Source organism: Tachyglossus aculeatus, chromosome 14 (assembly GCF_015852505.1).
Source record: "Tachyglossus aculeatus isolate mTacAcu1 chromosome 14, mTacAcu1.pri, whole genome shotgun sequence".
Taxonomy (NCBI): domain Eukaryota; kingdom Metazoa; phylum Chordata; class Mammalia; order Monotremata; family Tachyglossidae; genus Tachyglossus; species Tachyglossus aculeatus.
The window spans coordinates 13,521,759-13,532,475 of record NC_052079.1 but is presented as its reverse complement, the minus strand read 5'-3'; the positions used below and the strand labels follow the sequence as shown (position 1 = coordinate 13,532,475).

Below are 10,717 nucleotides of genomic sequence, written 5' to 3'. Positions count from 1 at the left end.
CCCGGGGGCGTGTCCCACAGAGGGGCGCGAGCACAGCCTTGTACCAATCTCGGGGGCGGGGTCCATAAAGGGGGCGTGTCCTCGGGGCGGGCGGGCGCGGTGACGTCACGATCCGGGGCGTGGCCCACACAAGGGGCATGGGCACAGTGACGCAACAATCACAATCTCGTGGCGTGGTCCACAGAGGTCCACGAGAAGCAGTGTGGCTCAGTGGAAAGAACACGGGCTTTGGAGTCAAAGGTCAATGGGTTCGTATCCCAACTCCGCCACATCTGCAGTGTGACCTTGGGCAAGTCACTTAACTTCTCTGAGCCTCAGTTACCTCATCTGTAAAATGGGGATTAAGACTGTGAGCCCCCCGTGGGACAACTTGATCACCTTGTATCCCCCCAGCGCTTAGAACAGTGCTGTGCACATAGTAAGCGCTTAAGAAATGCCATTATTATTATTATTATTATTATTATTATTATTATTAGAGGGGGCGTGGCCGCAGGGCGGGCGCTGTGACGTCACGATCCAGGAGCGTGAACACAGTGACGCAACAGTCTCGGGGGCGTGGTCCACAGAGGGGGCGTGGCCGCGGGGAGAGCGGTCGCGGTGACGTCACGACCCGGGGCGTGACCCTCAGAGGGGGCGTGGGCACAGTGACGTAACAATCACCATCTCGCGGCGTGGTCCACAGAGGGGGCGCGGCCGCGGGGCGGGCGCTGTGACGTCACGACCCCGGGGCGTGTCCCCCAGAGGGGCGCGAGCACAGCGATGTACCCACCTCGGGGGGGCGTGGTCCCCAAAGGGGGCGTGTCCTCGGGGAGGGCGGGCGCGGTGACGTCACGATCCGGGGCGTGGCCCACACAGGGGGCGTGGGCACAGTGACGTAACAATCAATCAATCAGTCAATTGTATTTATTGAGTGCTTACTGCGTGCAGAGCACTGTACTAAGCGCTTGGGAAGCCCAAGTTGGCAACATCTAGAGACGGTCCCTACTCAACAGTGGGCTCACAGTCTAGCATCTCGGGGGCGTGGCCCACAAAGGGGGCGTGGCCGCAGGGCGGGCGCTGTGACGTCACGACCAGGGGGCGTGTCCCACAGAGGGGCGCGAGCACAGCGATGTACCCATCTCGGGGGGGGCGTGGTCCATAAAGGGGGCGTGCCCTCGGGGGAGGGCGGGCGCGGTGACGTCACGGTCCGGGGCGTGACCCACACAAGGGGCGTGGGCACAGTGACGCAACAATCACAATCCCGTGGCGTGGTCCACAGAGGGGGCGTGGCCGCAGGGAGGGCGCGGTGACGTCACGATCCGGGGGCGTGGTCCGCAGAGGGGGCGTGTCCTCGGGGAGGGCGGGCGCGGTGACGTCACGATTCAGGGGGTGATCCACACAAGGGGCGTGTGCACAGTGACGTCACAATCCCCATCTCGCGGCGTGGCCCACAGAGGGGGCGCGGCCGCGGGGAGGGCGCTGTGACGTCACGACCCGGGGGCGTGTCCCACAGGGGGGCGCGAGCACAGCGATGTACCCACCTCGGGGGGGGGCGTGGTCCCCAGAGGGGGCGTGTCCTCGGGGAGGGCGGGGGCGGTGACGTCACGGCTCGCGGGGCGCCCAAAGGGCTCGCGGGCGGGCGGTGCGGGGCGGTGCGGGCGAAGCATGCCTCGGGGGCCGGCCATGCGGCGGGACCTGGAGAAGCTGGCGCTGGAGTACATCGTGCCCTGCCTGCACCAGCTGGGCTTCTGCTACCTGGATAACTTCCTGGGCGAGCGGGTGGGCGACTGCGTGCTGGAGCGCGTGAAGCAGCTGCACGGCGGCGGCCAGCTGCACGACGGCCGCCTCGCCGGGCCCCAGGCCGGGGTCTCCCGGAGGCACCTGCGCGGGGACCAGATCGCCTGGCTCGGGGGCACCGAGGAGGGCTGCGAGCCCATCAGCTTCCTCCTCGCCCTCCTCGACCGCCTGGTCCTCTGCTGCGGCGCCCGCCTGGGGAACTACTACGTCAAGGAGCGCTCCAAGGTGACGGGCCGTGAGCCGCGGTGGGGTGGGGGCTTGCGACTCGCAGGGCCTGGGTTCCAATCCCGCCTGCACCCGGGTGACCTTGGGAGAGCCACTTCGCTCCTCTGAGCCTCAGTTCCCTCATCCCGGGAAATGGGGATGAACGAGGGACAGCCTCATCACCTTGTATAACCTCCCCAGCGCTTAGAACAGTGCTTGGCACATAGTAAGCGCTTCAGTGGAAAGACCACGGGTTTTGGAGTTGGAGGTCATGGGTTCCAATCCCGCCTGCAGCTGGGTGACCTTGGGAAAGCCACTTCCCTCCTCTGAGCCTCATCCCGGAAAATGGGGATTAACGAGGGACAACCTCATCACCTTGTATAACCTCCCCAGCGCTTAGAACAGTGCTTGGCACATAGTAAGCGCTTCACCAATACCATCATCATTATTATTCACTTCTCTGGGCCTCAGTGACCTCATCGGGAAAAAATGGGGATTAAGACTGTGAGCCCCCCGTGGGACAACCTCATCACCTTGTATAACCTCCCCAGCGCTTAGAACACTTCTTGGCACATAGTAAGCGCTTCAGTGGAAAGACCACGGGTTTTGGAGTTGGAGGTCATGGGTTCCAATCCCGCCTGCAGCTGGGTGACCTTGGGCAAGCCACTTCGCTCCTCTGAGCCTCAGTTCCCTCATCCCGGGAAATGGGGATGAACGAGGGACAACCTCATCACCTTGTATAACCTCCCCACCGCTTAGAACAGTGCTTGGCACATAGTAAGCGCTTAGCAAAAACCATTGTTATTATTAAAAAGAGAAGCAGCGTGGCTCAGTGGAAAGACCCCGGGCTTTGGAGTCGGAGGTCATGGGTTCCAATCCCGCCTGCAGCTGGGTGACCTTGGGAAAGCCGCTTCGCTCCTCTGAGCCTCAGTTCCCTCATCCCGGGAAATGGGGATTAACGAGGGACAACCTCATCACCTTGTATAACCTCCCCAGCGCTTAGAACAGTGCTTGGCACATAGTAAGCGCTTCACAAATACCATCATCGTTATTATTCACTCTCTGGGCCTCAGTGACCTCATCTGGAAAATGGGGATTAAGATTGAGCCCCCCGTGGGACAACCTCCTCACCTTGTATAACTTCCCCACAGTTTAGAATAGTGCTTGGCACATAGCACTTCACAAATACCACCATCATTATTATTCACTTCTCTGGGCCTCAGTGACCTCATCTGGAAAACGGGGATTAAGACTGTGAGCCCCACAACCTCATCACCTTGTATAGCCTCCCCAGCGCTTAGAACAGTGCTTGGCACATAGTAAGCCCTTCACAAATACCGTCATCATTATTATTCACTCTCTGGGCCTCAGTGACCTCATCTGGGAAACGGGGATTAAGACTGTGAGCCCCACAACCTCATCACCTTGTATAACCTCCCCAGCGCTTAGAACACTTCTTGGCACATAGTAAGCGCTTCAGTGGAAAGACCACGGGTTTTGGAGTCGGAGGTCCTGGGTTCCAATGCCGCCTGCAGCTGGGTGACCTTGGGAAAGCCACTTCGCTCCTCTGAGCCTCAATTCCCTCATCCCGGAAAATGGGGATTAACGAGGGACAACCTCATCACTTTGTATAACCTCTCCAGCGCTTAGAACAGTGCTTGGCACATAGTAAGCGCCTAACAAATACCATCATCATTATTATTCACTTCTCTGGGCCTCAGATACCTCATCTGTAAAAATGGGGATTAAGACTGAGCCTTCCGTGGGACAACCTGTTCACCTTGTAACCTCCCCAGTACTTAGAACAGTGCTTTGCACATAGTAAGCCCTTAACAAATACCATCATCATCATTATTATTAAAAAGAGAAGCAGCGTGGCTCAGTGGAAAGACCACAGGCTTTGGAGTCGGAGGTCCTGGGTTCAAATCCCGGCTCTACCAACCGTCAGCTGGGTGACTTTGGGCAAGTCACTTCACTTCTCTGAGCCTCAGTGACCTCATCTGTAAAATTCAATCGTATTTATTCATTCATTCAATCTCTGGGCCTCAATTCCCTCATCTGGAAAATGGAGATTAAAACTGCGAGGCCTCCTGTGGGACAACCTGATCACCTTGTCACCTCCCCAGCGCTTAGAACACTGCTTTGCACATAGTAAGCGCTTAACAAATACCATTATTATTGCCAACTTGTACTTCCCAAGCGCTTAGTACAGTGCTCTGCACACAGTAAGTGCTCAATAAATACGATTGATTGATTATTATTGTTAATAATAATAAAAAGAGAAGCAGTGTGGCTCAGTGGAAAGAGCACGGGCTTTGGAGTCAGAAGTCCTGAGTTCAAATCCCGGCTCCGCCAACCGTCAACTGTGTGACTTTGGGCAAGCCACTTCACTTCTCTGCGCCTCAATTCCCTCATCTGGAAAATGGGGATTAAAACCGCGAGCCCCCCCCCCCCCCCCCCGTGGGACAACCTGATCACCTTGTAACCTCCCCAGCGCTTAGAACAATGCTTTGTACATAGTAAGTGCTTAACAAATACCATCATCATCATTATTGTCATTATTATTCACTTCTCTGAGCCTCAGATACTTCATCTGTAAAAATGGGGATTAAGAGTGTGAGCCTTCCGTGGGACAACTTGTACACCTTGTAACCTCCCCAGCGCTTAGAACAATGCTTTGCACATAGTAAGTGCTTAACAAATACCATCATCATCATTATTGTCATTATTATTCACTTCTCTGGGCCTCAGATACCTCATCTGTAAAAATGGGGATTAAGACTGTGAGCCTTCCGTGGGACAACTTGTACACCTTGTAACCTCCCCAGCGCTTAGAATAGTGCTTTGCACTTAATAAGCGCTTAACAAATACCATCATTATTGTTATTATTATTAAAAAGAGAAGCATTGTGGCCCAGTGGAAAGAGCACGGGCTTTGGAGTCAGAGGTCGTAGGTTCAAATCTCGGCTCCTCCAATTGTCAGCCGTGTGACTTTGGGCAAGTTACTTCGCTTCTCTGGGCTTCAGATACCTCATCTGTAAAAATGGGGATTAAGACCGTGAACCCCCTGTGGGACAACCTGATCACCTTGTAACCTCCCCAGCGCTTAGAACAGTGCTTTGCACATAGTAAGCACTTAATAAATGCCATAATTATTATTATTATTCTCTGTGTCTCAGATACCTCATCTGTAAAAATGGGGATTAAGACCGTGAGCCCTCCGTGGAACAACCTGATCACCTTGTATCCCCCCCAGCGCTTAGAACAGTGCTTCGCATATAGTAGACTGTGAGCCCACTGTTGGATAGGGACCGTCTCTATATGTTGCCAACTTGTACTTCCCAAGCGCTTAGTACAGTGCTCTGCACACAGTAAGCGCTCAATAAATACGATTGATAGTAAGCTGTTATTATTGTTACTATTACTTCACTTCTCTGGGTCGCAGCTACCTCATCTGTAAAATGGGGATTAAGAGTGTGAGCCCTGTGTGGGACTGGCTCCAACCTGAGTACCTTGTAGTAGCCGCAGCGCATAGAACAGTGCTTGGCACATCTCGGCGCTTAACGAGTACCATAATTATTATTATTATTTCCAAACCATTTGGCCGCCCGGACCTCTCCGGCCCCAGGGGGTGCTTGCCGCCAAAGACTCGGATATTGGATGACTCTATCAAGTGGAAACTAAGCCGTGTCTTCAGTGAGGGCTGAGGCCCAGATACTGCATGCACGAAGTTTACCAAACTCTCTCCGTGGGTGTATTGTTACTGTCATTACTATTAAGTCCTTACCATGTGTTAAATCACTGTTCTAAACGCTGGGTTAGAAATGAGTTAATCAGATCGGACACAGGTCCCTATCACATAAAGGGTTCCGTATCTTGGAGAGAATAATAATAATAATGATGGTATTTATTAAGCGCTTACTATGTGCAAAGCACTGTTCTAATACAGGCATGGGATTCCCCCACTTTACAGTTGAGGAAACTGAGGCACAGAAAAGTGTGACTGCCTCGCCCAAGGTCCCATCTCCCTCTGCTTGCTGTCCCTCCAGTTTGCTCCCCCTCTGCTCCCCACCCCAGCAGATGCCCTTGGCCTGTTGACCCCAAGATGTAGTTAAGCTATATGTTTGCACGTATTTACACTCTATTTTACTTGTACATATTTATTCCATTTATATTATTTTGTTAATACGTTTTGTTTTGTTGTCTGTCTCCCCCTTCTAGACTGTGAGCCCGCTGTTGGGTAGGGACCGTCTCTATATGTTACCAACTTGGACTTCCCAAGCGCCTAGTCCAGGGCTCTGCACACAATAAGCGCTCAATAAATACGATTGAATGAATGAATGGCATTGCAAATCCTTGTTCAAGTCCTTCCTTTCTTGCAGCCCCCGAACGCACTGCCAAGGTACAGATAGTAAAATGCACCTGAACCTGATTAATTGGCCACAGGGGAGTAGTCACGTCCTGTAATGAAAACTTCACCTCTCCTTAGGTGCTTCCCTTGCTGGTGATTTCTTCTCGGAGATGTTTACAGCAGGTAGATTGGCAGAGCCATATGGAAGGTGGAAAGTACGTTAACTGTTGCACGTACGCTTCTCTGCACTCCCCTCAGTGGCATGCAGACGCTTAAATTGTCTTTAGATGTTGCTCCAGCCGTTTTTTTTTTTGTTCCCAGATGTTGTTTCAAGTGGCCAACACCATTTTTTTAAATCATGGGCCAGTCCTGAATTCAAAAGCGCCTTAACATTTAAAAAGCCCGAGGGGTCACGGAGAAAGAGCAAACTCAGAACTGAGATACTGTTTTGCCATCCAACTGATCGGCTGAGATGATTGTAACCCGGACAAGAATGGAAAAAAAAACAACCCTACAATAAAAAACAAGGGTTTTTTTTTATCAGTAGATGGGGAATATCTGTAGCCTTGTAGCCGGAGTTCATTCTTTTCCTCGGTAAAGGCAAAGGTGGTTTGAGGGCAAATAGTTGCTTTTAATTAGAGGAAACTAGTTTGCATTAATTGGGTTCAGAGGATTATTGCTGGTTGTTGGAATACTCTTTGTTCTCATCACTTTGCCCAAGAAATACCCAAGTTAATAGTTAATTGAATTATGTATCTTGCCTTTTCTGTACTTTTTGTCCTTCTTAAACTCAGGATTTCGTTCAGGGTAGTAAGTGGGGGGCCCTGTAGGGAGGAAATAAAGAGCCCAGGGGGGAGAAATCGCTGTCAGTTTATTATTCGCATAACTTCAATGAAATGTGGGATAGGATTTCGTGGTAAGGAGAGAAAGAATTGAAAAGCCCGTTTTCAGAATTCTGTCGGAGGGATCGGTCGTCATTTGAATGAACTGGTTTGTTAGATGATTTCGTTTCTGCGTGAGTTCAGACCTATGATTCTCCAGGGTGAGCCTGCCAACGAAGTTGGGAGATGAGAGGGAGGGGGGCATGCAGGGGATGAGTTTGGGGAGCCCGAATAAGTGCCTACCAAACTCTTTCAGAAGAAGTGAGAGTTGGAGCGAGGCAAGAAAATGGAACGGTTGAAAAGAGATTTGTGATTCTTCGGGAGGGAGTTTCCTCTATAAGTACCTAGATTGTCATTTACTGACAGGTTAAAGTTCTTTATAGTATCCTGGAAAATGATCAACTGACTAAGGGAATTCTCATGCCAACTAGAACAAATTTAAATGAGGTTTGAGCAAAGCGTACTCATTGAGGAAGAAATAGGGTTGCTAAGCGATGCTTGTATATTGAAAGCTTAGTAGCCTACATTGGGTTTTTCTGGACAGCATTGTGCTAGTCCACCAAAATTGAATCATTTTACAAAACGTATCTCTTTTTTCCTTCTCCCCTCCCCTTTTTATATACTTGCCAATCCCTTTATCCTTTATAACCTCACCACTCTTAGCCATGAAGCAGCATGGTCTTGCGGAAAGAGCACAGGCTTGGGAGTTGGAAGTCCTGGGTTTTAATTCTGGCTCTGCCACTTCAATTGTTCCTTCTTATTTATAGAGTGCTTACTGTGTGCAAAGCATTATACTAAGCACTTGCAGCGTGGCTTAGTGGAAAGAACACAGGCTTGGGAGGTCGTGGGTTCTAATTCCGGCTCCGCCACTAATCAGCTGTGTGACTTTGGGCAAGTCGCTTGACTTCTCTGTGCCTCAGTTACCTCATCTGTAAAATGGGGATTAAAACTGCGAACCCCACGTGGGACAACCTGATCTCCTCGTATCTACCCCAGTGTTTAGAACAGTGTTTGGCACATAGTAAGCGCTTAACAAATACCATCATTAGTATTATTATAAGGAGAGTACAGTACAGCAGAGACGGTAGACATGTTCCTGTACTTGCTGTATGACCTTGGACAAGTCACTTAACTTCTCTGTTCCTCAGTTTCCTCATCTGTAAATGGGACTCAGATACCTCTTCTCCCTCCTAGTTAGCCTCTGAGCCCAATGAGGGACAGGGACCAAGTCTGACCTGATTATCTTGGATCTCTACAGTGCTTAATTATTATCAATCAATCAATCAATCGTATTTATTGAGCGCATACTATGTGCAGAGCACTGTACTAAGCGCTTGGGAAGTACAAATTGGCAACACATAGAGACAGTCCCTACCCAACAGTGGGCTCACAGTCTAAAAGGGGGAGACAGAGAACAGAACCAAACATACCAACAAAATAAAATAAATAGGATAGAAATGTACAAGTAAAATAAATAAATAAATAAATAGAGTAATAAATATGTACAACCATATATACATATATACAGGTGCTGTGGGGAAGGGAAGGAGGTAAGATGGGGGGATGGAGAGGGGGACGAGGGGGAGAGGAAGGAAGGGGCTCAGTCTGGGAAGGCCTCCTGGAGGAGGTGAGCTCTCAGCAGGGCCTTGAAGGGAGGAAGAGAGCTAGCTTGGTGGAGGGGCAGAGGGAGGGCATTCCAGGCCCGGGGGATGACGTGGGCCGGGGGTCGACGGCGGGACAGGCGAGAACGAGGTACAGTGAGGAGATTAGTGGCAGAGGAGCGGAGGGTGCGGGCTGGGCAGTAGAAGGAGAGAAGGGAGGTGAGGTAGGAGGGGGCGAGGGGATGGACAGCCTTGAAGCCCAGGGTGAGGAGTTTCTGCCTGATGCGCAGATTGATTGGTAGCCACTGGAGATTTTTGAGGAGGGGAGTAATATGCTCAGAGCGTTTCTGGACAAAGATAATCCGGGCAGCAGCATGAAGTATGGATTGAAGTGGAGAGAGACACGAGGATGGGAGATCAGAGAGAAGGCTGGTGCAGTAGTCCAGACGGGATAGGATGAGAGCTTGAATGAGCAGGGTAGCAGTTTGGATGGAGAGGAAAGGGCGGATCTTGGCAGTGTTGCGGAGCTGAAACCGGCAGGTTTTGGTGACGGCTTGGATGTGAGGGGTGAATGAGAGAGCGGAGTCGAGGATGACACCAAGGTTGCGGGCTTGTGAGACGGGAAGGATGGTAGTGCCGTCAACCGAGATGGGAAAGTCAGAGAGAGGACAAGGTTTGGGAGGGAAGACAAGGAGCTCAGTCTTCGACATGTTGAGCTTTAGGTGGTGGGCAGACATCCAGATGGAGATGTCCTGAAGGGAGGAGGAGATACGAGCCTGGAGGGAGGGAGAGATATATTATCATTATATCCCTATTATTGCATTTGGAACCATTGGAAGGTTGGCAGTTTGGGATCCACAACTGTTGAAGGAATCTGAGAGCTCCCTTTAGATACTTTTTAAATTGACCTTTTTGCTGTTCACACTTGTATTATTTAACTTCCAAATCGTTTCGTTTGGTTTAGCTGATGTTCTGCATTCTGTGGACCTTTCTTCCCCTGCCACCCAAACCCCCCAAAATCACACACTTAGATTGTGAGTCCCTTTTGAGTCAGAAGTCTGTTTTATTGATTTTTTTTGTTAAATTTACCCCAGTGCTGCATATAGTGCTTTACATATTGAAGGTGCTTAATAAATGTTAGTAAATAACACATGTCTGCAATAGATGCTATAGCTAGCTTTATGAGAAGAGGTAATAGAGGAAAGGCAACCTGTGCTAAATTTCCCAAGAGCAGGATGCCGAATAATGTGTGTACAAGTGATCCCTTTGCCCACCTAAAATGCTTATTTTGGGGTCTAGTGAGGTATTTAGCGGCCCTTAATTGCACCTGACAAAAAAATGGGAAATTGCAAAAGGGAGTAGATGGTTATACATCTACGATGTAGCTTCCATTCAGAATTTAGCCACAGCATCCAAGTGAACTGGTAGCACCAATACCCGGTTCATCTGTGGGAAGGGCTGTAGAGGGGTGAGCAATCCCCCGGGAAGTCCTTTAAGAGCTATTTTTCTGTGAAAGATAGCGGCACAATGCCCCCTAACTCCAAGCACAGACTCTGCTCAGTAACCCTCAATTGAGTAATTTCAATTCAGAAGTTACCAAAATAAGCTGGTCACCACTGTCGTCCCGAAAAAACTCTCACTGGTATTTCACCCAGTTGTATTTATTGAGTGCTTACTGTGTGCAGAGCATTGCACTAAGTGCTTGGGAGACTACAATATAACAGTAAACAGACACACTGCCTGATCATAGCGAGCTTACTGCCTAGAGGGATTTATCTTCCAATTGAACATGACTAAAATCACCCTGTTTTACAATAGCTTATTTGATGACTTACAGGTACAGGTTTCTAAGTAGAAGTCAACCCATTTAAACAGCAGATCTCATTAATTCTCACTGCACCATA

The 10,717-nt window shown here is 50.3% G+C and overlaps 1 protein-coding gene across 1 annotated transcript in view; it reads left to right on the top strand.

Moving 5' to 3' along the window:
- Nucleotides 1–1,644: 1,644 nt before the first annotated feature.
- The window catches only part of EGLN3 (egl-9 family hypoxia inducible factor 3), a 43,192-nt gene continuing 34,119 nt past the window's right edge, over nt 1,645–10,717 (top strand). The window contains exon 1 of the mRNA XM_038756284.1: nt 1,645–2,001. Within this exon, the coding sequence (XP_038612212.1) occupies nt 1,645–2,001 (357 nt within the window). The remainder of the gene's footprint in view (nt 2,002–10,717) is intronic.